The sequence below is a fragment of the Thermobia domestica genome, chromosome 2, assembly GCF_964235325.1.
Source record: "Thermobia domestica chromosome 2, izTheDome1.hap1.1, whole genome shotgun sequence".
NCBI classification, from domain to species: Eukaryota; Metazoa; Arthropoda; class Insecta; order Zygentoma; family Lepismatidae; genus Thermobia; species Thermobia domestica.
In genome coordinates, this window is record NC_137455.1 from 1,691,766 (window position 1) to 1,719,017 (window position 27,252).

At 37.7% G+C, this 27,252-nt stretch overlaps 1 protein-coding gene across 1 annotated transcript in view; it reads right to left on the reverse strand.

Annotated features, from left to right (window-relative positions):
* Nucleotides 1-24,438, reverse strand: part of LOC145669795 (serine hydrolase BPHL) — a 51,251-nt gene extending 26,813 nt beyond the window's left edge. The window contains exons 1-3 of the mRNA XM_081738138.1: nucleotides 24,183-24,438; nucleotides 17,619-17,716; nucleotides 15,459-15,625 (exon numbers count right to left, since the gene is read on the reverse strand). Of these exons, the coding sequence (XP_081594264.1) occupies nucleotides 15,459-15,625; nucleotides 17,619-17,716; nucleotides 24,183-24,307 (390 nt within the window). The 5' untranslated portion in view covers nucleotides 24,308-24,438. The remainder of the gene's footprint in view (nucleotides 1-15,458; nucleotides 15,626-17,618; nucleotides 17,717-24,182) is intronic.
* Between the last annotated feature and the right edge of the window lie 2,814 nt (nucleotides 24,439-27,252).

Consider the following 27,252-nt stretch of genomic DNA (forward strand, 5'->3'; position numbering starts at 1 on the left):
CTTCAAACGCATTAATTGTCGTCGATAACGTTCTTCATTCATAGTTTCACCCGGTTGCAACAGCTCATAGTACACCACACCTTTCATATCCCACCATATGCACAGCATAACCTTTGCACAGTGAATATCTCGTTTTGGTTGTGATGGACCTGGTTCACCTGGTTTCACCCAGGCCTTTTTACGTTTAGGGTTCTCGTAATGGATCCACTTCTCATCATCCGTAATAATTCGATGCAGAAACCCCTTTCTGCTCTGTCGTTGAAGCAGCAATTCGCAAATGGTTTTTCGTCTTTCAACGTCTCTGTCTTTCAATTCATGTGGAACCCAATGTGACATCTTTTGAATCATTTCCATGGCTTTCAAGCGTTTGGAGACTGTTGTTTGATCAACGCCTAATGCTGCTGCAAGTTGTTCCTGCGTTTGACACGAATCCTGCTCGAGCAATGCTGTCAATTCTTCGTCTTGAAATTTTTTTGGCTGTCCAGCTCGCTCTTGGTCTGCCAAGCCGAAATCACCACTTCTAAACCGTGCAAACCACTTCTGACACGTTCGCTCAGCTAGAGCATGGTCACCATACACTTCCACCAAAATACGATGACTTTCAGTCGCACTTTTCTGCATGTTAAAGTAATGCAGCAGGACACCCCGCAAAAACACTTTATCAGGCACAAATTGCGCCATGTTCACTTAACTACAAACTGGTGTTGTTGACGCTTTAATCCACTGCCCTATACTACGAACGATACGCGATGACAGGGGTTTGCAACACATGTGTGGATACACGGAACTGTGGGACGCTCCGTTCGTTGCGCCATCTCTTGTCCACCCGCACGAATTAATTCCTAGACCAAATATATACAGACGGTAGAGAAAAAATCTAAAAACACTTCATACAGGACACGAAGCTTGGCCCTCCACTGTACAACACGTGTTGCGGTTGTCGATCGTTTTTTTTTTTTTTTTTTTGTTTTCAATGTGTCATGTGGACCTTCCTCTTCCGTCAGCAGTACCCAGTTCATCTGTGAGTGTCATGGTGTGAAAGTGGTGCGGTAAAATGGGCGACTTGACAGACTTTCAAAGAGGCATGATCGTTGGTGCCCGTCTTTTTGGAGCTTCAGTGGCAACAGTAGCAAACACTGTGGGGGTATCAAAAGGCACTATGTCCAATGTCACGAGGGCATACACAATTTATGGGCAAACGACGTCTGCAAAGCATAACAGTGGTCGAAAGACAATCCTATCAGATACGGATCGGAGGGCATTAAAACAGATTGTAGCAGCTAAGAAGACCACCACTTCAATGAAAATTACGTCTAAACTCAATTCCGGCCTACAGAACTCGGTTTCATCGAAAACAGTGCGACGGGAACTTCATAAAATGAAAATTCATGGCAGGGCCGCTATCGCCAAACCCCTGGTCACAGCAGTAAATGCAAAGAGGCGTATCCAGTGGTGCAAGGACCACAAGGCGTGTACTCATGAGCAATGGAAACACGTAATGTGGTCCGATGAATCGACCTTCACCTTGTTTCCAACAACCGGTGGTGTTTACGTATGGAGAACACCGTATGGGCAGTGATATCGTGGTTTTCTCATCATCGCCCTACATGGAATGATGAATGCTAAGTCGTATGAGGCCATTTTGAGGGACTAGGTTCTACCCATGGCCCAAATATTGTTCCCTGATGGTGATGACTCTACCAAGATGATTTAGCACACTGTCACGCTGCGAAAACGGTGAAATCATGGTTTGAGGATCATGACCAGGAGCTATCACACCTCCCCTGGGTCCCACAATCATCAGATCTGAACATCATTGAGTCATTGTGGTCTGAGTTAGAAGGGCGTGTTCGGTCTCATTACCCTCCACCAGCATCCCTTAAGGAACTGGAGCATGTTTTGGAAAAACAATGATACACAATTCCAGACACCACGATTCAGAAGCTGTATTGGACGCAAAAGGAGGCCCCAAACTATACTAGGTATGATTTTCACACTTTTGCAAACGTTTTAGATTTTTTTGACCAACCCCTATATAGATAGATAGATAGATAGATAGATCCCATCCCCTCCTCCAAGTTGAGGGGCTGAATTTGGATTTAAACGGTATCGGAAGTGTCACTGTTCATATCAGAGACCCCGCAAAATTATGGATTCGACACTAATATCGGTCATTTTCGATTCATTTTTAAATATCTCTATTCTTCCGTTAAGTTGGACTGTCAAAGTGAAATGATAAAATCCATCCCAGGCTCGAACTTCGTCTATGTTGAAAATTTAATCGAGATCGGTCGGGTGCTTCAAGCGGTGCGAAGTCACAAACACATTCACTTTATATATATATATAGAGATTAATTTTGTTCGATTCCTAGTGGCGTCTTTGGCTAGAATGGGACCCCACTTTAAACAAGAGATCTTGTCTCATATAGCCTCGGAAGTGAAAAGAGATGTCAAACACTAATAAAAGAAAATAGGGAGAAATAGAAGACAGTGGGTGCAGTGTGACGTTACTCTTCCAGAAATTTAATTCGTTCCGACTCGTACTGTAGATAGTCCGCGAACGAAAATATGCAATTTTAAATTTCAACTACCGATTACTTATTTTATCTTCATTTCACCATTTCATTCATTGTAATCGTCGCCTCCCTTAGCCTCGGAGGATAACCGTGGGCATTAAAACACTAACTGATACGATGTGATGCATATCTAATACCATCACCAATCCACTTGGCGTAACGGCCCGATTTGTGGGCCTGAGCCGCTCCACGCCATCTGTTAACGACTTGTGGAACTTCGTCTAACCTAGCGACGAACGCGTGTCAGCGCGTATCTGGATCTTTCTATACCTAGTGGCCGTCACGTCTTTTATTCAGGTGACTCCTCAGTTTGCCTCACGACGCTGAGGGAAAGCACCGACCGGGAATCGAACCCGGGGCCACGCTCTAACCACTAGACTACGGTGTCCTCGCATATCTAATAAGTGAAAATAAATAATAATAATAATAATAATAATAATAATAATAATAATAAAAACTCGTACTTTAAAAGATCGGGAAAGACATAAAATCTGCATACACTTTTCAAGTATTTCTCACCTCTTCCTTGGTGCGTCTCAACAAAACTTGCTTTGCCAGTATATAAAGAACATGATGCATAGGAGTATTTGTTTATCCACCCTCTATAATAGAAATGAAGGGATAAATGTAAAACTTGAGACTAAGATTTTCTTCTCTTCCGATTTTATGTGTAATCTAAAATCCTTCGCATGCATTTTTATGTAAAATTACCAATAACAAACACTCAATGGTCGATCTTGAACTGTGGATCACTAAGTAAATAATCTTATTCTAATTATTATTTGAAAGATTTATAGTCCAGTCAAATTACATCAAAAACGGGCCAAACCTACACATTTAGAATAAAAGGATGGGACCTTCTGGAATTTGTTCGTTATCTCTTCCTTATTAACCTTCGGAAAATCCCCCCCCCCCAAAAAAAATCCAGTTGCGGATTTTCCGCCATTTTGAATAAATATTCTGCCATCTTGGTTTTCTCACATGCACTTATTTTATGCCACATAACTTCTAAACTAATTAACGTAGATGGATCATTTTTTCTTTATTATACTTCTAATATTATAGGCAATGTAACAAGTTTTTATCACTTTTCTCCGAGTAACTATTTTTGCATAACTTTAGGATAAAGTGAAAAATTGGGATCTATATTAGGGGACATATTCTTTTCATTGCTCATACAACTTAACTGATGAGAAATATGAAAAAAAACTGCTTGAATAAAAGTTGTTGGAAATTTCACAAGCTCTAAAACGATGTATATATTGTCACTATATACAATGTCAGAGATGCGCAATGAAGCTTCAATGTCATCGAACTGCGTACAATTTCTGTGGAAACATATGAATGAATCATGTAACATGAAGAAAAAGATATTCAGTGATTTGAGACGGCTTCTCATTGCAATTTCCGGTAAGTATCAACAGGTTTGGAAGTCCGGCTAGTTTAATAAATAGTTCGTAAACAGTGGCGTCGACAGGGGGTGCGCAAGAACTCTGAAAGTAGATTTTCGCACCATCTTTCTGTAAGTAGGCCTATGTGTCCATTGAAATTAGTGTTTGAGATAAACGTTTTGAAAAGATTAAATCTTTTGAAAAATGTTTTACTGATGTTGTTATCCTGCAAAAAAATCCAGTTGCGGATTTTCCGCATTTTGAAGATGAAATGAAATATTTGAGTTTTACGTCCCATGGTTATGCCGGGTAGGCTAAAGAAGACGGTGATGATGAGTAATGAATGAAATGGTGGAATGAAGAAAGTGGGAAAAAAACGGGAGAACCCCGAGGAAACCCACGCACACGGAGCTTGTGCACCACAAGGTTCACTTGGCGGCTGCTGTGATCGAACCAGGGACCCCAAACAAAAGAAGTGAACGCTCTACCACTGAGCCAGCGTGGCCCCTTTCCGCCTTTTGAATAAATAACCCTAGTCCAGTGCAATTATGAGAAAAATCGATCAGTTAAAGATTTTTAAAAAAGATTAAACCTGTTAGAATATGTTATATGTATTGATATTATACTAAAACAGTCCCAAAACTCTACTTGTTGGTTTTCCATAATTTTTGCGGCCAATTATATGAGCAATATGTCAAGTTTATCACAAAACACTATGGTAAACAATGTATTTAATAGTTATGATGGTGGACCTAGCGTAAATGATATAAAACACTGGACATAAACAAAGAAATCATGAATACGCTTAATCGTTGAGAATAACATCTACGTTGTTCGTTTATCTCAACAGAAACTTCTTTCTAAGACAAAGAACAAACCCGAATTGATATCACTTCTGACGAAATATCTCGAGAAATCTACCGTTCCGTACATCAATCACCTGGAGATGCAATGACAATATTTGTGTTAATCGCAACAAATCTTGCAAAATCTGGCTCGTCAGTAATAATGGGAGAAGATGAAGATATTTTGGTTCTGATGATAGCACTCGTATCAGCTGAGACTTACATATTAATTCTTGGCTCGAAGCCACCACATAAGATATACAGCAGTATCAAACTTCAGAGAGCATTGGGAGATATGGTGAACTGCATTTTATTTCTGCATACCTTCACTGGTTGTGATACAACTTCTGCTCCACGCAGTAAAGGGAGGAAAGTAGTGTACAAAATACTGGAAAAAATAAAGAACTGCGTCGAGAAATGGAAGTTTTTAACACCCCAATATCACCTGCTGATGATCTGGCAGCTGCTGGAGAAACAAAAATTCTTAGCGTTATATAGATGTGAAGAGAAAGAAAATCTGGATTGTACAAGATTCTGCATGTATAGAAAGATTGTATCCAAACAACGCATTAGTGACACTTTCAACTTAGTAGCACTATCTCCAACAAGAGCTGCTGCAAATCAGCATAGTCTCCATGTGTTCTATCAAATTCAGCAATGGAAAAAGCAAGAGATGACTCCAACTGAATGGGACTTTAGAATTTGTGGTGATTGCCTTTTTTCTGTGGGTGCAAAAGAAGAGAGCTAGATCGTACATCATTTTGTGGGCAGAGTACTGGACACGGATGTGGTAATAGCACTATTTTAATTGAAGGTGCAGATGAAGTGGTGATGAAGCTGTCACCAAAACCAACTTCTTTGAGAAGGAAGTTAACGAAAACTCTGGACATCAACTGCAAAACGCCATCGAGAAAAGTAAGTCTCAAAGTACACTGGTATATTTAGAACTTTTGTTTAAGTTCATTTATTATCGCAAGGCTTTTTACGGTGCCATATACACTGATCAGCAGTTGAATTAGAGACATCAGAACAATTGCAGAAACCGCCCTGCAGATGCTCCATCAGTGCATGTGAATGAAATGCATCGCGAAGGTACTGCTGCCGTGTACTTCCTCTCTCGGTATCCGTGTCAGTGCAATGTGTGATAGGCAAGATGAAGGAGCTAAGCGCACATGACCGTGGTCAAATCGTAGGAGCCAGATGAGTGGGTGACTCGATTTCGGAAGTGGCTGCGGCATTCGGATATTCAAAGGCAACTGTATGAAGAGTGTATCGTGCGTACCTAGCTTCCGATAAAGCCGCACCCACACGGGCAAACTGCCGCGGTCAGGGGCGTGTCGACGACAGGGGTAGACGCCGAGTGGACCGCATCATAACAGGCGATAGACGGGGCCACAGTGTGTCAAATCGCGGAGAGGTACAATGCAAGACAACAACGCCGTGTCAGCAGCCACACAATTCGCAACCACCTGCTCACCATGGAGTACAGAAGGGATACCCACGCGAGTATCCCTTCTAACAGCACAACACAGGAAACAACGTCTAACATAGGCAAAGGAAAACTGCCTCTGGACCGTGGAAATGTGGGATAAGGTTACCTGCACAGTTTAGCATTGGTACATGCCGATGAACCGGTAAGGGTGAGTCGCCAACCGCAAGAGAAAATGGATCCATCGTGACAGCAGAGAGCTGTGCAGCCCGGTGGTGGCGGTGTTCTCATCTGGAGCATGCTTACATGGACTGAAATGGATCCCGTAACACGTGCAACACAGTCCCTCACAGGTAAAAGCTACCGCGATATTCTGGACGATCATGCCACGTCATTTGCTCGGTTGCTACATCCAGGTGGTGACCCCATCTTGCAGCAGGACAATGCGCCGGCCCACCGCTCTAGGATGGCAGCAAACTGGTTTGATGGGCACTCCTCTGATCTGGCAACGAGGTCATCGGATCTCAATCCCATCTAACGCATCTGGGACGCCATGGAACGACGCCTTCGGCTGTGGGCCCTCTTCCAACTAACCTGCAAGCTCTGTGGGAGACTTTGCAGCAGATATGGATTGAGATTCCACAACAACACTTCAGGCGCCTCGTGGAGTCCATGCCGCGGCGAATAGACTCCGTTATCAAAGCGAAAGGTGGTGATACCTGCTATTAAGTAGGTGTCTAGAATTCAACTGTGATCAGTGTATATTGTCTTCTTTTTTATAACTACAATACTTTTAAGTTTAGCAGTTTAATAGATGCGCAGAAGAATCTAGGCACAATTATAAAAGCTAGTACGTATAGTGAAATAGTGAAAATCATGAAACAGGATATGATGGTATTGCAGTAAATCGGATACAAAATGCATCTCAAAAAATTCCGGTAAATATATTTTCATTCATTTTTAATAATAATTAATCCCTTGTTTACATCACCATTTTTTATTTTTTTAACAAAATTTATATTTTCAAACACTAATAGATAAAACTTTAAGATACACTGAACTTTTTGGTAACGTCAACGTGGAGAAAGTGATCACTTATTATATAACCTACAATATTAGAAGAATAATAAAGAAAGAATGACACTTTTATGATTATTGGATTAGGAGCCATAAGGCAAAAACTACGTGCTGGGGAAAATTTCAAGATGGCCTACTGATTATTTAAAATAGCGGGAAACAGCAACTCGAGTTTTGGCACTGCTTTAGTATAATAATACATATAACATATTCTAACAGGTTTATTTTATTTTATTTTTTATTATTTTTTAAATCTTTAAGTTTGATCGATTTCTGTCGCAATTGCACTGGACTAGGGCTATTTATTCAAAAGGCCGAAAACCTGCAACTGATTTTTTTTACGGGATAACATCAGTAAACATATTTCAAAAGATTTAATCTTCTTTTCAAAACGTTTATCTCAAACACTAATTTCAATGGACACATAGGCCTACATACAGAAAGATAGTGCGAAAGTCTACTTTCAGAGTTCTTCCGCACCCCCTGTCAACGCCACTGTTTACGAACTATTTATTAAACTAGCCGGACTTCCAAACCTGTTGATACTTACCGAAAATTGCAATGAGAAGCCGTCTCAAGTCGTTAAATATCTTTTTCATGTTAAATGATTCATTAATGTTTCTACAGAAATTGTGCGCAGTTCGATGACGTTTGAAGCTTCATTGCGCATCTCTGACATTGGATATAGTGACAATATAAACATCATTTTAAAGCTTGTGAAATTTCCAACAACTTATATTCGAGCACTTTTTTCATGTTTCTAATCTATTAAGTTGTATGGGCAATGAAAAGAATATGTCCCCTAATATAGATCCCAATTTTTCACTTTATCCTAAAGTTATGCAAAAATAGTTACTCGGAGAAAAGTGATAAAAACTTGTTACATTGCCTATAATATTAGAAGTATAATAAAGAAAAAATGATCCATCTACGTTAATTAGTTTAGAAGTTATGTGGCATAAACTAAGTGCATGTGAGAAATCCAAGATGGCAGACTATTTATTCAAACAAGGTTAATAAGGAAGAGATAACGAACTAATTCCAGAAGGTCATATCTTTATATTCTAAATGTCTACCTCAAACCTTATTTTGACTGCACTATTAAACACTCAAGAAATATGTATGGTGTATTAAGAATTTGTAAATAGAAGCGATTAAACAATTTGTTACTATCCAGTGAAAATTAACTTCTCGTATTCACTCTTTCAAACCCAGGTAATTCAAAGCAACGAACAAAGAAGATCAGAAGATAAGTGATAATTAAAAAACTTACGGAATATTCTAGCTAAAATGTGTATTTTGTACGAAAGCTAAATTTGATCTGATTTTCTGTTTAGCGTCTCTTTCAGCAGCGAGGCTATATGATACAAGGACTTACAGCTTAACGTAGAATCCGAACAATATGCGCTCCCGACAGCAATCGAACCCGGCTCTCCTAAGCCAAAGGCGCGCACGCTAACCGTTTAGTCATTAGGGAGGTCTACGAAGGCTAAAACCCAGAATTGGAAATGTAGTGGACAAGGTTTGGTGACACCGCACAAATTGTAGCTGAAGAAGGTAAGGTTCCCGTAAAGACTGAAAATTTCAATTAAAGGAAGAATATGTAAGTACAAGGTAACGTATATTTCTTATGAATATGTACCCTATAACTTTAATCAGTATATAATTGAATACCAGATTGTGATGCGTTACGTCAAAACCAAGTTCTGCTGAAACCGACAATTTCAATCATATCTTTTTCTAGTATTATTGTTAATATATTTTATTTTAAGATGCGCTGAGAAAGTGTAAGGAATGCCTCGAAAAATATATACAAGTTTTATGTTTTTTGGATGTTTGAAGGTATAAGTTTTATTTACAGTTCTCATACTTTTACAGAAGTATTTTGAACTTCCAAACCAGAAGTCAAATTTTCTGAATGGAAATTGATAATTACCTCAATTAATACATAATGTTTCAAGAGTTGTCAAATTAAAAACAACTTAATTCCCTTCTCTCAAGCAAAGATAAGGATATGAGTAGCATGTGAGGCATCTTCGTCTTTACAGTTTAACATATGCTACACCCAATATAATAGTTTCTACACCCAATTGATTAATTTCTACATCTTAATATATTTATATTCCGAGTGCAGCTATATAAAATATTTAATTCATGTTTCTTCTTGTTATTTTTATTTTGGATTGTATTCTTCCTACAGACGTCTTTTTTGTTGTTGTTGTTGTTTCTTCTCTTGTATATTATTTCTTTTTCTGTTTTGAAGTATTTAACTATTTTTTAAAACTTAAGTAGCATATCGAAATGAAAATTAGATGAAATCTTTAAGTTTTACGTCCCACGTTTATGCCGGGTAGACTGAGGAGACGGTGATGATGAGAAATGGATGAAATCAAGGAAGTGGGAGGAAACGGAAGAATCTCGGGAAAATTCACGCACACGGTGTTTGTCCACCTCAAAGTTCACCAAAGACGTCATGCACGAGAGGTGAACGCTCTACCACTGAGCCACCGCTGCCCTTAGGTAGCATATGGTTTTCTATGTGGTTGAAATACTTTTCTTTTGTAATTGTTTTATGGTTTCTGTGTATTGGTGTTTAAAAAAGAAACAATGTATGTACGTGGTTAAGTGCTCGGAAAATGCTGCAGAGCCTTAACTTCGCCCCAAATAAACGAATCCATCAATACACAAAAATAAATCACCATTCAAATTCGGAATGTAAGCAAAAAAATAAAGACCTTTTGTTTCAAACGCTTTCTTCTGAAGTGCTTCATTTGCTTATGAAATGATATTCAAACACTAACGCAAAAATACGTTTTATACATCCTGTATGTTCCATTAAATAGTAAAATTTTCAACTTCCACAACAGACAGGAAATGGACTGTTCATATTGAAAGTAGACCTTTTAATAGAATGTAATTTTTTTTTATTACGATTTCAAAGTATCGAAGAAAATACGGAACTTTTGTTTCAACCATTTTCTCCCACAGTTATTTTATTCACCTGTTAAATTATACTTTGAATCAGTTGTTTAAGTGAAGCTGTTCTCGTCACTTTTTCCACGTTATTTCAAGGCAAAGGGAACATTTTCGGAAGTTCTTGTTTTTGTTAGTAAAAAAAAAAAAAAAAAAAAAAAGCAACAAAGTGTTCAGACAAAATGGAATACTGGATACACTATATTGGTAGTAGAAAAGGAAGAAGATTTTCAGAAGCCATTAACATATTTGAGTGAAGGAAATAAGCAAGATGACGACAAAAGAACAGGAAGAAAAAAAATGCAATCTTTCAATTTAACGTCCCACGATTATGTCTGTTAGGCTAAGGGGACGATGACTTAGGCGAGTGAATAATGATGGAAAAATTGGTGGAATGATAATGTGGAAGGAAATGGGAGTATCCCGAGAAATTCCACGGATACGATGTTGTCCACCACAAACTTACTTGACCAGGAATTGAACCAGAGGTAAGCGCTTTACCACTGAGCCAATGTGGCCACACAGAACAGGAAGAAAATAAGGAATTTCTTTGATGGGGAGAAAACTGAAGGACTTAAATATTTGGAAAGCATCAATGAAATTACTTTCTAATACAAGAAAAAACTTGAGACATCGAAGAACGACAATGAAAAGATCCACCAATAGCTTTGGAACTGAATACAGTTCACAAAAAGCTGGACGCTTCCGAACAACAAAACGAAAATAACTACAGGCGCTCACGCTGTGAAATTTGAAAACAAGGCTGTGTTAATCGCAAAGGGAACGGGAAATAACAGACAAATTAAAAGGAACAAACAGAAACCAAAGCACCCAGGCTATGCAAAAAGAAAGGGCATCATTGAATAGGAACAACTTGGACCATTCAGGTTGGAGAAGCACACACTGCTTGAAGGACAAATTGAAGGAAAAATCAGACACGAAAGAACAGGAACGGAATATCAAGAGATCGTCAAATGCTGATCACTAAATAGGTAAGAAATGGATAAATGGGTCATTTTACGTCGCTCGCCAGCGTATGAGGGTAAGCCAAAAATTATCCGCAATATAACTATAGCTTTTCACCTCTTCAGTCCTGGCTTCTGAAAAGCGCAACAACAATTTGTCATTGCACTTTTTTTTTTTTTTTTTTTTTTTTTGAAGGTCTATGGGGTTATGAATATAACAAGAATATGAATTATTGCGTTTGGTGGCGTCATAGGGGGTAGCTGATGGTCCTCATACGTGGACCTTTGTTCTTAATTAGTATTAAAACCTGCTTATGTTATTCTCTAGGTTTAATTTATTACGTTTCCATTTAACACGATCAATAAATGCTGTTGAATGTAATAAAGACTCAGCCTATGCGAATACAACTTGGTTTTGTTTATTGGGGAAAGAAAAACTGTCATTGGAGTAAAATAAAAGTACATCCTGTTTCAAAAAGAATATACGTATTACGAAGAATTATTTTGTTCAAACTATGGATCGCTGCGCCTCGGCTCAGCTATTGGAGAAACGAATATATAGTCTAGTTTATATTAATAGCCGCTAGATGTCACTTGTCTTCTGTTTTGCTTGGTAACCGTCATATGTTTAAAATGGCTACTCCCCAGCAGAAATCATTTTGTGTTCTCGAGTTTGCGAAGTGCAATTCCGTGATTACAGTGCAAAGACGTTTCAGGTTGAGATACCAAATTGATCCTCCGAATGGGTAGAACATTCGCAAATGGTATCGAAAGTTTGTAGATACAGGATGTGTATGTAAAGTCAATGTGTTTTGTGCGATATCCCGATCATCTGTTTACGGCCCACTCTTCTTTAATGGAAACACGGTTAACAGTCAGCACTATCTCGCTATGTTACGAAACTGGTTGTTTCCGAGGCTGCACGAAGACAACTTCAATTTTCAACAAGACGGAGCACCCCCTCACTGGAGTCGCCAAGTGCGTGAATATCTGAATGAAACTCTACCGAATCGTTGGATTGGTCGTCAGGGAGCTGGCGACTTAGCATGTGTCAGCTGACCTCCACGGTCACCGGATTTGACACCCTGCGACTTCTTCCTGTGGGTTTTCATTAAAAACAACGTTTATGTACCACCACTCCCACGGAACCTGGAAGAGTTGAAGAACCGGATCCGTACTGCCATAACATCAGTGACGCAGGACATGCTTGCCCGAGTATGGGAGGAATTTGAGTATCGATGTGATATTGTTCGTGTCGCTGATGGAGGACATATTGAACATCTGTAATTTGAACTTTGAACTGTAATTTGAACTTGAGAGGTTCGTAAATATGTGTGTAAAATTTCATATTCGTATATCTTAAATTTAATAAATATATGCATTTGAAATACGTATATTCTTTTTGAAACAGGGCATACAAAGGTTTCTCAAACTATGGTTACCTATTATTTGGGGCTCAGAACATACAGTGTTGATTTAAAGTGAATACTGTGCATACATGAACAAGGATTGTCTTTAGTACAGGAAAACTTGAATTTTACATAAAACCGATTAGGCTAGTGTTTGTACTTTCAGAAGATTCTTTATTTCACGATCATCGAGCGGCTTCACATCTAAAATAAGAAATAACAGAATTTGTTCATATAACTAGGAAGAAACACAAATGATTGTTATTGCAATACTGATCACCAATAGCGGATTTACGTGGCAGAAGTTGTTCGGATTGAAACCCCCAAATTTGGGGGGGGGGGACTAAAAATAGTCATGCCTATAATGATAAACCTCAAGCGAATCGTTTTAAAAATTCCGGAATTTCTATTTAAAAAAAAAATATTCCTAAGCAAAGATCCTTTTCAAAATATTTTCTAAATCTGCCATTGTTAGAAATTACACCCAACTCAGAAATCGAAGAGAACAATTAAGATGAAAGTTCCACGATTTAGTCTAATGCAATACGTCTAAGCGACGACATTATATAAAAAAAATAAAATAAAATAAAAAATAAATAAATAAAAATCTAAATTCAAATGAATCTTTCCCTGAACATGAACCTTTCCCTCCTGCCCAACTTTAAGTTCACACAAGTATTAGATATGAATCACGAAAAATGGATTAAAACTTATTTAGGTGTACATAGCATCAAAATAATAATAACATAGTACCAGGGATACTCTTTTTCACAATTAGGAAAATACCTCTGGCCATGTCCCCCCCCCCCCCCATCCCCCTAATCCTCAACTTTTGATACTCAACTTGACTTCAGCAGTAATGTGAATATTCAATAACGCGAGCAACAGAGACAAGTTTTGAAGATTTAAATAATTAAGGTGGATCACCACCCGGAAGTCAGTGCATATTTTAGACCATTCCCTTAACTACTGCGCAATGAAACGTTACATGTTGTAAATATTGTACTATAAGATAGAGTTCTGTTTCAGCTACAACACACCACACTGATTCATTTGGTTGCGTCTTCTGATATCGAAAAAGGTAACAAATAAAACAAAATATTTGATTCGTTTTACAATGAGCACACAAGATGGCACTTACTGTTAGATCTTACTAGAAGTGCTCAGTCTTATGAAATGTTTATTTGAATGTGTAAAAGTACTTTAAAGTAACAATCTTACTACAAAATTGATATATTGTTTGACCGTTTTTCGTGTTATGTTTCACATTTTATTTAAATATTAATTTACATTTAAGGGAATAGATTTTGAGAAGAAACTTGCGCAGAACGAAATAATGCGTTGCTGCCAAAGTTGTACATTTACTATGGTAGTCACAATAAGAAAATTTCTGGATTCTAGCGTTAAGAAGCAGAACTTAGCTGTGAATTGCGACAAGGTTGAAAACTAATTTCTCCAGTAAGTTTCCAACCAGAATTCCATGATTACATTTTTTATTATCTGGCATCAGTAAACATTCGACACTATCTGGCAATGCCGCACTATTCTAGCAGCGTTTAGCATAGCACCAAGAAACGGGTGATACTTTCGTAAGAATTTGTATTTTACACCTGAGGTTCACGTTTGTGGACCTACACTAAACACACGTGTAGCCGAAATGCTACTACGCAGATCATAAAACATAAAATTGCTACTAGTTCCAGAAGTATTAGGCACATCTCTAAAAAAGTATTGCCTTCAAAATATTGAAAATAATAGAAAAAAAATGCTATTTGCCTTCCGCTTCACCGAAGCCATCTTGACTCAGTATTTATGGAAACAAAACAAAATACGTGGAAAAACAATCAACAAATATGCTACCATGTGACAAATTTTTCAACTAGAGAACCCAGTAATGTGATTTTCGCGCACAGATACCCAAAAATTACCAATGTGTAGGAACATAACGTTTGAGAACTCAGGTCAACATACGTGGACCTGGGGAACAAAGAGGTTATAATGTTCATACTGACTCTGTCCTCGTTTATTTTATTGTTATGCTGTTGTGGTCATGCTATGAAAGTTTGATCCTAATTCCTCCATTTGTCTTCCTTGTGTTGTACATAGATTATGACCACTCCAATAGAAGTTTGCACCAAAGTAGAATAACGAGCACTGATCCGGTTTTTGCGGTCGGAAGATGTATGAGGAACCGTGACTAATTTCCAAACGATATGCCACTTCATCAATAGTCATTCGTCTGTCTAACAGAACCATATCACGAGCACGCTCAATGTTGTCATCGCTTGTGGCCGTAGATGGCCGTCCGGCTCCTTCCTCGTGCGAGCATTTTTGAACTTTTTAATCCATTCGTAGACACCCTGTTGCGGCAAGACACTATTCCCGTATTGTACCGTAAGTCTTTGATGGATTGCGGCTCGTAATACATCTACCCACCACAAAAACCGGATTACTGCTCGTTGTTCCTCTTTGGTACAAACTTCTAATGGAGCGAGAATGATCTATCCGCAACAAAACGAAGATAAATGGAGGAATTAGGTTGAAACTTTTATAGCATGACAACAATAGCATAACAATAAGGCTCTGCTGGTCAACTTTCTGATGAATAAACCGTCACAACTTCTACAAACAGTTTCATCGAAAAAAATATATCTAACGATAAAAGTGGGAGCATTCAGTGAGGATGAAGTGCTTAAACATGAGTCAAATGTGCACTACCATTCATAACATAGCCTCAATATTATGAACGACGGTAAAACCACACAAATACGAAATAGGAATTGCTATAGATACCTGCATTAAGTCTGCAGCACACTTGGCGTCTACGTGAAAGAAGTCGTCTGTGAACTGACGATCAGGTGGGCGGCTCTTTCCATAGCCAGGTGGATCCCATGCCACTATCGTAAATTTCTCTCTGTTCAATTTTTCCACTTGAGGCTTGAAATCAGTCCAGATGGAACCTTAACATTTAAGAATATAATACAATAGTCATAAAATTACAATAAGTATTAAAATTGTGGTGGCACAAAATATTTACATTCTTTCTTTTTTTAACCTTTTAATGGAACTGCAACACAAAGTTACTAATTTATTTGCATAATGAAAATAATTTCTTACCTTTTACTGTATTAATCATTTCAACAACAGCCAATGTTTTCTTCACTAATCTATACCTACGAGGGACATCCGGAAAGTGGTACCCGTTTGTGCAATACAGACACAGTAGTACATATTTTTATTGGAAAGAGCATACTTTACACTACTTCTTCACATAGTCACCAAGTAAATTGAGGCATTTGTCATACCATGTGACGAGTTTTTTGTATTCCAGCGTCATAGTCCTCCGCCGCCAGCGAATTGAGGTACGTAGTCACGCCTCGTTTAAGTTCTTCATTGCTGTCAAATCTTTTTCACGCCAGAAAGTCTTTAAGCTTCGTAAAGAGATGAAAATGTTCACAGAGTTCATCAATTGTGACGCGCCGATCGTTCCTCACGCATTCGTCTACTGACCTCAGCAGTTCGTCTGTAATGACAGATGATCTCCCTGAACGCTCCTCGTCGTGTGTACTCCCCCTCCCCAGGTTGAAGTTGCGACACCAGCGCCGAACAGACGACTCGTCCATCACATTGTCTCTATACACCTCCTTTAATTGGCGATGAATTTCACAAGGTCGAACGTTTCGTGCATTAAGAAATTTAATCACGACCCTCACTTCACAACTGGCGGGGCTCTCAATTCGTTTAATCATTATAAACGAGCACAGACACAACACAGGCACTGCTAGCGTCACGCAACCTCGCACAGTGCAGGCAGACAAGCCATTGACGCAGTCTGTGCTTGTCCAGCGGCTCCCCGAGTCGTCAGCGCTTCGTGCGGCGCAAACGGGTATCACTTTCCGGATGGCCCTCATAGTTACATACGAGAGATTTTTTTTAAGAGCCTACTATATAACGAGGTAGTGTAACATGGGGTAAAAGTAAACATCAACTTTAACTGCTTATATCGTAAAATAATCTCTTCTTTCACTTTTGACAAATACTATAATAACTGCAAGCTGCTTCTGCATTTTTGTATGAATTAAGAAGAAAAACCTCACAACTTTACGAGAAATTTGAGATTTGTTTAGTGGACTTCCAACTCCCAGAAGTGTGCCAGCCTGGGAGAATTATGCCAATCTCCTGGGTTCTGTTATATCAACATTGCACTGACGTTTGGGCAATCATAGCATGGGCCTGTTTTAGCCCTTTAAATGTTTTCTATCTTTATATATGTATATTTTATACAAATAGAAACAATTTAACTATGAAAACTTACAAATAGAGGCATATTTTGGGATTAGTCTTTCTAATATACAAGACGCGTAATTATATTAATGTGACAGGTGTGGGTTTGATTGAATTTCTAATTGGAATAAAATTTGCATAATGTAAATTTATAATACTTGGTTATGTTAAACATAACTTTTGAAATGAAATGGAATGAAATCTTTGAGTTTTACGTCCCAGGGTTATGCCGGTTAGGCTAAAGGTGACGGTAATGATGAGAAATGAATGAAATGATGGAATGAAGAAAGTATGAGGAAACGGGGGAACCCCGCGGAAACCCACGCACACGGTGTTTGTCCACCACAAAGCCCACTTGGTGCGAGCTGGGATCGAACCAAGAACTCCATGTACCAGAGGTGAATGCTCTACCAGTGAGCCACCGCGGCTCCTAAACATAATTTTTTATTACATTCTCTTTAATTCAGCTAAGGAACACGTTCTACGTTTACAGAACAATACACATTCATAAAACACAAACACATCTTCTATTACTACAGTAAAACTTATCTAAGTTGGCCTTGTCAGTCCACAGAAAACTATAAAAATTGAAGAGTTCTTCACGTCAGAGCTCCCCATTTAAGATTGAAAACCTTGTCATGATGCTAAGGTACAATTATATTCCCTTACCTAAGGCACCTGGAAGACATAGGAGTGGATGAGGGCCAGTTCCTACTTTTACATAGTTTATGTGAACACCTCCGACATTCACTTTTTGTTCTGGAACGCTGGAATTAAACAGTACCAGACAAATTATGTTAATTGAAACATACAACAACTTTAGTTTGTTAAACAACACAATGAAAAGTGTTAGATTTTAACCATCAATCTCTTGTAACAGCTACATGTTTATGTTTTGCATGTAATCAGCGCAAAGCAATAATTTAAATTTGGTTCCGAAAATTAAAGTCTCAAACAACTGCATCATAAAGAGAGTTACAAATCAAAATTAAACGATGTAAAAGAGATGAATTAAATTTCTTACTTTAGTAAAAGATTCAATATGATTTATCATTTCGACATATTCTGATGTCTTTTTCAGTACCCAGTTGCACACTAAATTCATTAAAAGAATATCTATACGATAGATTATGTTGAAGTACTTAATGAGACGTAAAGCATCGGAACAAATGCATACACTAAATCCAGTAACTAATGATTACTTACAACACTTAACCCTCACACTACCTACGTATTTTTTTTGTAACGCGGACAAGCAAGGGGGTTAGAGTCATTTTGTACCCACCTGTTAACATCAAATATACCTCGCAAAAAGAAACTAATTAGAAACTTTCACAAAAATCTACAATGACTGAAGTTAGCAGTACATAAGATAAGACTAACAGCTATTTATTATGATGCCATCTAGGAGTGATATTTCTAACTATCAGTCAAATCTTCCACCAACAGGAGTGCTTTGTGCTCACCAACTTAAAACAGTAAATTTTATGAGACACACTAACGTTCCTTTTGAACGACCGTAAGGTATTGTATCCGCTTTAGCTAAACTAGCAATAACATATTTTCTTACAATTCTAAAGAAACAATTAGAAGAGTAATTACAAAAAGATATACTGTGGAGGGCTCAAAGTACCCCCCCCCCCTGTTGGTAGTCCGAGGGTTAAGCTACTTTTTCTTAAGACATTGTCTACTTCGGGATAATCTAATATGGAAGATACTTCAATGAGTCTGGTCTGCAACTAAGTTTTGGAGTACTGAAGAAGACATCAATCTATGTCGAAATAACTTAAGATAAAAAATTTAATTCATTTATTCGATATATAGGCCTATCCTATAACATTCACAAGCAGATGTAGAGCAGACTGTAAATACCAGCAAAAGAACACTTGTATTTGACGGAAAATCCACTAAGTACCTACTTACTTAAAGAAAAACAAATTCGCTTTTCGACAAAAAAAAAAAAAAAAAAAAAAGTTGTTAAGGACTTCGCTATCTATCAATACAACCAATACAACTGGAGGGAAACTCTACAGTCGTTCCAACAGTCATGACTGTTAAGTTTTTCTTATCAGCGGGGATACAATACTTTTTCGCTATTCTTGCTGTACATTTTTATTATATGTATTACACAGGGATGGTTAACAGCTGTCTGATTACTAGGGTCACCTCACTGAAAGTTTCATCAATTGTATTGAAACGTTTTGCACGGAGTGGTTCCTTCAGTTTGGGAAATAAATCAAAGTCTGGTGAGCGCAAATCAGGACTATATGGTGGATGGGGAAGTATTTCCCATCCATACTTGTCAAGTGTATTCCTGAATTTTAGGGCAGTATGCGGTCTTGCAATATTGTGCAAAATGAGAACACCAGCTGCAAGCATGTCAGGCCTTCTTTGACGCATTTTCGGACGCAAAACATTTTGGAAAAACAACATGTAGTATGCGCCTGTTACAGATGTCTCCTGTGGCACTCTATTTGTAGCTATCACTCATTCATGTCATACGCGAAGATGGTCAGAGGTGTAGCTACTACAGTTAACGGTCTTCCACTTCTTGGGCTGCCGCAGTGCTTACACGTCTTTCACGGAAACGAGTTGACCACCCTGATACGGTGCTACGATCCACTACACTATTTCCACAAACCTCTCGCAAAGTACTGTAAATTTCAGTTGGATTCTTTCCACGGAGAGTTTCGATTTTGATACAAGAACGCTGATCACTATGTGTAATCCGACCTGAGTCGGGTTCACGTTCCATTTTAACCCTGAATTTCCGACAACATAGCCATGCGAACCAGCAAACACAGACACAACCAAGCCCAAACTCTGAGTCACAACTTACATAAAATTGAACTTGATCACACCACTCAAACGGTCGCGCATGCGCTGTGTGCAAGACTTTTGAAATGACCCTCGTATTTTGGAAGGAATTCGGACCCCAAGGTCTCACTCTGGTACGTCCCTAGTTCGGTGCGCCAATGATTGAATCGATTGTTCCAGTCTTAACATAACAAGTTATTAGCGAACTCAGCTGTTTAAACCCTTTGTAAAAACTTGTAAAAATGTGTTACAAAATGTTGGTTTATGATCTCTAAATATTTTTATTTCCAAGAATGAATTAAAAAGAGCAAATTGTTATTTTCCTTAAACAGTTTATCTCTTCCTATGGTGTCAGACCCATATAACGCAGGGCCTGGGGCAAACGTCCTACTTCTCCACTCGCGATACAGGCCTGCCTATTCAAATTACAGTCTTTCAAGACTTGTAAAACATTTTCTACAGATGTAACTAACTCGGTATTTGACACCAGCTCTTCCAAAGGATGATCCGTCAAGAACCCCAGACGATTTCGTTTGACGGCGACCTAGAAATAAAGTAGGTTTGTTGTAGTATATTAGCTCTTCGTGAGGAAGCCCGTCGTCAGTGTATTATGAAAACAATCGTTCTTGGCAAATGCGCTAAAGCCAGAACAAAGGTCTACCTAGTGTAGGACATAGGTTGGTTTGGCTTAAATTTTAAAAATAAGTGAACCCTACTTAGAATTCACAAATACTTTGCGTCAAAAATATTAATTGTAAGTTTCTGGTTTTGATTGATTTTTTGAGTTTAGCGTCTCTTTGAGCAGCGAGGCTATATAAGATGTGGATCTACTGATTAACGTGAAATCCGAACGATATGAGCTTCCGCCGGGAGTCAAGCCCAGTTCTCCCACGCCAAAGGCGTGTATGCTAACCGCTTAGCTACGAAGGAGCTCAATTATAAGTTTCTAATTATATTATTAAATAATTCGCAGAACTCGTAAAGGAACACCAGGAGCGGCAGAAAGTTCATGAACTACTGATTTACAGTGCACTATGCGAGCAGAAATGACTATGTGGCTGAAACGTGGAAAAAGAGCGAGAAAGATTAAGCACTCATTGGAAGTTCAACCGTTTGGCCTAACTTCTGAGGACTTAAACATGAGAAAGAATCAGTATGCTAATTGAATATTTTTCCCAGTGGGTAATTAATTCGCTTGGATACGTATCCAGCCATGGCAAATTATATACATATATGCCATCACAATACTTTATAATAATGCATGGTCGTACTGAGTTTCACAGGCAAGCATGCAATTACTTCTTCGATCACATGTACACCGCGTGAAGGAACAGTTTGTCTAGTGTTATATTTTCTCAATATTGAAACCAAAAGTGAAAGGTATATTTCTACCACCTTCGGTTGCAATAGAGAGATTAGAGCGAAAATGGAATAGACTCTTGGGAAGCATAATTCATTCCAGAAAACTATTTCTTGCTATCCAATAGTTTTTACTCTATAGCGATCAATTAGGTTTTATTCTGACGTGATCAATATTTAACCTGTAAGTGATTTATATCTGAACTCTCGGCCTAAATAGGAGATAAAGGAGAAGTTGGTACCTAATCGTGGAACGCGAAATCAATTCAAAAAACTCTTTTCACTATCTCTTAACATTGTTGATTTGTGTTGATCAATATTGAAACTGAAAGTTGTAGTAATCTGAGGAATTTCAATCATAAATTATATCTTTACTGGCGTAAACGTGTAACATATAGAGAAATCGCCATTGAAGAAGAAAGAGTCGTATTAGCAAATTCAGAAACAAAGAAATCTTCCTTTACGTGCATACCCTCGTTAACGCGACTTCTCCTTACAGATGCATCTTTCTGTAGGTCGTCCTGCTTCGCGCTGCTCAGATGCATTGTTTCTAGTGATTACCTAGCACTGGTTGGCGGGTGCTCTTCGCACAATTACCTATACATGCATTAACTGTTAAAATACACAAGTAACATTTTGTCGCAAAACTCCTAAGCCAGTCCTACATTTCATGTCTGCGTAGAGACACCAACTGGACCATGCATTCTAAAATTAACACAAAAAGAAGAGACGAAGATTATTATTCAGATTTTTTTGGATGGTCTCAATTTAAAACTTCGAACAGAGATAAAGAAACTTTATTTTAATATATTTTTGCTTGGTGTGCGTAGTTCCTATAAGTGACTGAAGATATAAAGGAAAGATTCAAATTAAGGGTATTATTTAGTTTCTCTCCCAAATCACTTGGTAGTGACTACGATTCATTATTTGTAACTGTCATGTGGTCATGAGTATAAATAAATGTGGACAGTTTGCACAAAAACTACAGAGCATAAAACACGAACCAACTTGTGCTAGCTGGCTATAGCGTTGCCAAATCTGTAAAATAAAATAAATAAATAAAAAAAAAAGTAACTGGCACCCCTTCAAGATTCCCTATGATATAGGTCTAATTGTGAAGTACGTCTGTTCGGACTTATCCACGGGAGAGAAATGTACTATCGTGAACAAAAGTGCATTAGCAACTATATTCTGAATATCCTTAGCACATTCACTAATAAGCTTAATAGATACATTGTGCTATAAATGAGAAACTGAAATCAGCATTGATCATTTTATTGTATTTACCAGTAACTGCCATTTCTTTAAAATTATCGAAATAGATGAACGTAAATATATTAATCTTTACGTGACAATTTTGGATTTGGAAAATGAAATTTATTCTTTAAACTTATACTTCAGCTGCAGGAAATTGCTTTAAGAACTCCTTTTTCACCAGTGGTGTAATGCTAGAATTTCTGGTAGTATATGCTCGATCGTTTTCACAAGTATATCGTATACGCAAAACTACTTTGTGCATACGCACTTTAAAATAAGCTCATTCTTTCGTAAATTAAGGTGAGTATGCGCTGGACTATAAATATTATATGTGCGTATACGCCGTATACTCCCGTATACGCCCCATTATATCCCTGTGTTTCACTCTCAAATAAAGGTATAAAATTCCTTACCAGTAAACCCGATGGCAGAACTTTCTCTGTCTAACTCCGGTGAGCTTTTGTAAGTCAAAAATTTTCTGCAGGAATTTCAAAATAAAAAATCAAGATGATAGTATCATGTTTTTATTACATGAAGCACGGTGAACTGTTTTCAGCAATATCCCTAGTTCGAGTTACAAGCTGTGAAGTCACATTTTTGCTAAAAGAAGCAATTTTTCTGCAGAGGCGCGGCAAATTTTCTGCGACCACATTGCAGATCGCGGCATGTTCTGCTATGGGGGAGTAAATTTCAAATTTTTCCTGACACAGTCCCTATCATCTCTTTAAAATTATCTAAACAGGTGAACAAAATATATTAATCGTTGATATATTGAGAAAGGTGACAGTTCTCGATTTACAGAATGAAAGTTACTTTTTAAATCTATACTTCGAACTAGGTGAAATTGCTTTGAACTAAATAGAAATATGAAAAAAAAAGTCATAAAGGGGATGGTAAGAAGTTTGTACCGGTCACTGGCTTTAATCAAAATAACAGTAATATGACCGGCCCTTTGGCAACCCTTGGTGGCTACTAAAAAGCACGAATGCTATTTACCCAAGTCAGCGCAAAAGCGAAGCAGGGGGACACAACCGAGACCGAGGGGGTGTCCGTAAAGGTTCAAGGTACTTTTCTTCCTTCTCAGGCACATCAGCGACGGTGGGTAAAAGCATAAACGAGGTCCTTTAGACCGCTCACTGTTACACTAGCGGCTCCAGAGTTATGAATGACTTTAGGGAAGATACTAAATGCCATCCCAAATCAAATTTTCAATTCAGCTCCGGGTTCATCGCTGCTTCTTACTGTGAAAGAGAGGGAATTGTATGCAATACCGGTAGTCCACCAAATCGTAATGTTACTATGCCGTTTCTCTTTGATGCAGTAACGTCCAGAAATGAAGACCTGCTTTAATCGATTTCTCGCATTAGATTACGTCGATTTTTTTTTTTTTTTTTTTTTTGGTTATAGTTAAGGAGCCGTACTTCCCATTTAGGGAAGGACGAGAAACGCCATACTTTCAGGAATTATTGACTATCTAGGATGTTAAAAAGTAGGTAATAGACTGAGTTCTTGCCCTTGTACTTAGGGTGTTTAGGTAGTCCTCGTGCACGGGAGATGAGAAGTAGCTGTTCTTAACTATTACTTTTTTTTTTTTTTTTTATAAAAGTAAATCCCATCGAACCCTAATCTACCTAAATGAAATATACTGCAAAATGTGCGCTAGTGATTTTTTTTTTTTTTTTTTTTTTTGCAGAACTACAACGTATCTATACATAGAACTCAGTTTGAAAAACATGAAATACTACATATTCAATCCGGTATTTACTTTTATAACTTACGGAATATATTCTTCCCACTGACCTTTGAGCCATTGTCCGGACTTGAAATGACTGGCGTTTCAAGCTAGGATATAAGGCTATAATAGAATTAGGCTTAGTCACCTTACCAACGTTTAATAAGCAAGTAATACCCCTCTTTAGTAACATTATTAAGACTTGAATACTGTTTAGATACCACAAATTACAACTGGTCTCGATATCTGAGTTATTTTCTTATTGGTCTACTTCTGAGATTTGAACACGCGCAACTCGATATTCAACTGTTTCCCAAGCAGCTGATCTGACAATTTTTCATTCTTTTCTTCATCTTTCTTTATTTTACCTCTCCTTTAAGAACTCCAAGCAAGTGAACACCAGTTGAGTAGTTCTTAAGGAATACTGTTAAATAAAGTTGTAATTGATCGTTTTTAATTTCAACTACAAATCAATTATAATTTGGTGCAGATTTACTGTACTGATCCACATATTTGTAAAGTTTATGGAACAAATTTGCAATAATATTTTAATAGAATAGTTGTAAATAATCGAAATATGCTGTGTTCTTACTTGTGAGATACGTAGCTACGTAGAAGGGCATTAAAGAAAGTCTAACCTGTTAAACATGAATTTGCCCATGTTAGCCATTAACCACAGTAAAAGTAATGAAATGAAATCAAATGCCCGAAGTCAATGAGCTTACTTATGATACGCAACCTTAGAAGTGTCCGAGAGTTAAGTGATTCACGAATTTGTGAAATTCACGTTAGTCATGTGTTATGCTACTTTGGAAGAAATGTGCAAGCAATGAATACATATCGGGATATCATCCATAACTTAAAAAACAACTTATGACCAAAGCATGTACAATTTAATAAATACTATCGCCACAGTTACGGCAAAGTGTCTTTACCTTCATCAGACATTTATAAAATACAATTTCTAAGACTACAGCTTATATATCTCAGAAAATGAGAGAAGGTCATATCTAGGAACCAATCAGATGCGTTTTTTTCATTTCGGCAATTTTTAATTGATTAAATATTTGTAACTTTTAATGATACAACTTTCACTTGAAATCTTAACATTTAATTGGCATACCTGTGTTATTATAATGAACAACTGTAACTTTTGAAAACTTTAAACTTTTAATTGGTTATCTGCTATAAAATGCATATGTGTTACCTTATTTTACTTCTATGTAGTGGCGTATTTAAGGGGGGCTTCCGGGCTTAAGATCCCCGAAATTTTATTTACTGTTTTAAAGTAAATGAAATATCTTGCAGAATTTTCACATTTCGAGGAATAAAGTTAGCAAAGCCCCCCGAAACAAAATCGTAAATACGCCACTGCTTCTATGCTTTATCCAATATCCTTATCCATACATTATGTAGGTATATTTAATCCACTCATTCATCCATTCATAAGCTCCTCACTGTCTTCCTTTCGTGTCCATTCCGCTTCTTCCAATTTCTTACAATGCTCTTTTCCTCTTTTTCTAGCCCCTCTACGCCTTCCCAGTTTGTTACATGTCTTGCTTCCTTAATATGCTTATACATTTATATGCTTTATTTAGGGGCGTCATTTCAGATTTTGCTTGAGGAGGCAAGAGGGTGAAAGCAATGTGACGTACGTAGAGGATCGTGGAGCATGTCAGCTTCTCAGCTGCTGCAAGTGACCTGCCAGTAAGGGCCGAATACCCATGGCGATGATGATCAGTAGTAGTCATATTATTCTACAGTATTATTGATACATTGATATTTTTTCTGTTATATGTTAAAATCAGTGATTTAAAAACAAACAAATTAACAATTAACATCTATCTCTATTCAGTTCCAACCACATTTCCCCATCTTCTATATATATAAAAGAGAACGCACAAATCCTTTGTTAGCTCATCACGCTAATACGGCTGAACCGATTTCTTTCATTTTTGGGGGGTTATTAGGATTTGGACCCTAGATGGTTTTTATCATATCACTTTAATTTTTAATTACCAGTGTCTTGAGATAATTGACCATTCAGGTACAAATCCTTTGTTATTAGTTCATCATAGGTAAAAATAAACGTATTTATGCAACCCGCATGACCGTTAACTCGGCGGGTTAACATAAATGACAGGCGATATACAGCGGAAAATAGCTTGAATCTTCTGTTTAAAATTTTTTAATTGATTTGCTTATTTTTACAGACACTTTTACAATATGCCAGCACCGGGATGACCGCAGCGAAGCGGGGCGGGTTAACATAAATGACAGGCGATATAATGTTAAGATTTACTGCAATCTTCTATGGTTTTTATCATATCACTTGAAAGCGAAAAAGTAAAAATTATCTAAGTAACAAAGTTTATTGCGTTCCGGGGTGACCGCAGCGAAGCGGGGTGAACGCTGCTAGTATGTTATATTTCTAATAGGTGTATGTGTATATGTGGCTTCTTACGTAACTGACCTAACTTACATAACACGGCTTCTTACGTAATAGGTCTACTTCGACAAACTTATCAATTTTAACAAATTTTATAGTAACAGAATTAGATAGAGGCGGTCAAGTAGATGCCGTTTATACTGATTTTAGCAAGGCATTTGACGTCGTTGATCATGATGTCTTGCTACTGAAAGTAGCATCTCTGAATTTTTCGAAACAAGCAATGGAGTATCTTGTATCATACTTGCATAACCGAAAACAATATGTTTCATACAAAGGATTTGTTACTGAAAAATTTAATACTCTATCAGGAGTCCCTCAAGGATCTAATCTAGGTCCTCTGTTATTTCTTCTTGTTATTAATGATATTCCTCTATGTCTTAAAACTTCTCAAGTTCTTCTTTTTGCCGACGATCTCAAATTATACTCCAAAGTAAGTTGAATTGATGACTGCATGAAACTTCAACAAGATCTAGAGAGTATTCAAATGTGGTGTGATAAGAATAAATTAGTCCTGAATGTTTCCAAATGTAAATCTGTATCTTTCACGAGGAAAGAAAATCAAATTAACTTTACCTATACAATAAGTGACACTTCCTTGTCTACCCCAAATACTATAAAAGATCTAGGAGTTATATTTGATAGCAAATTAACCTTTACTCAACACGTTGACACAATAACGAGTAGTG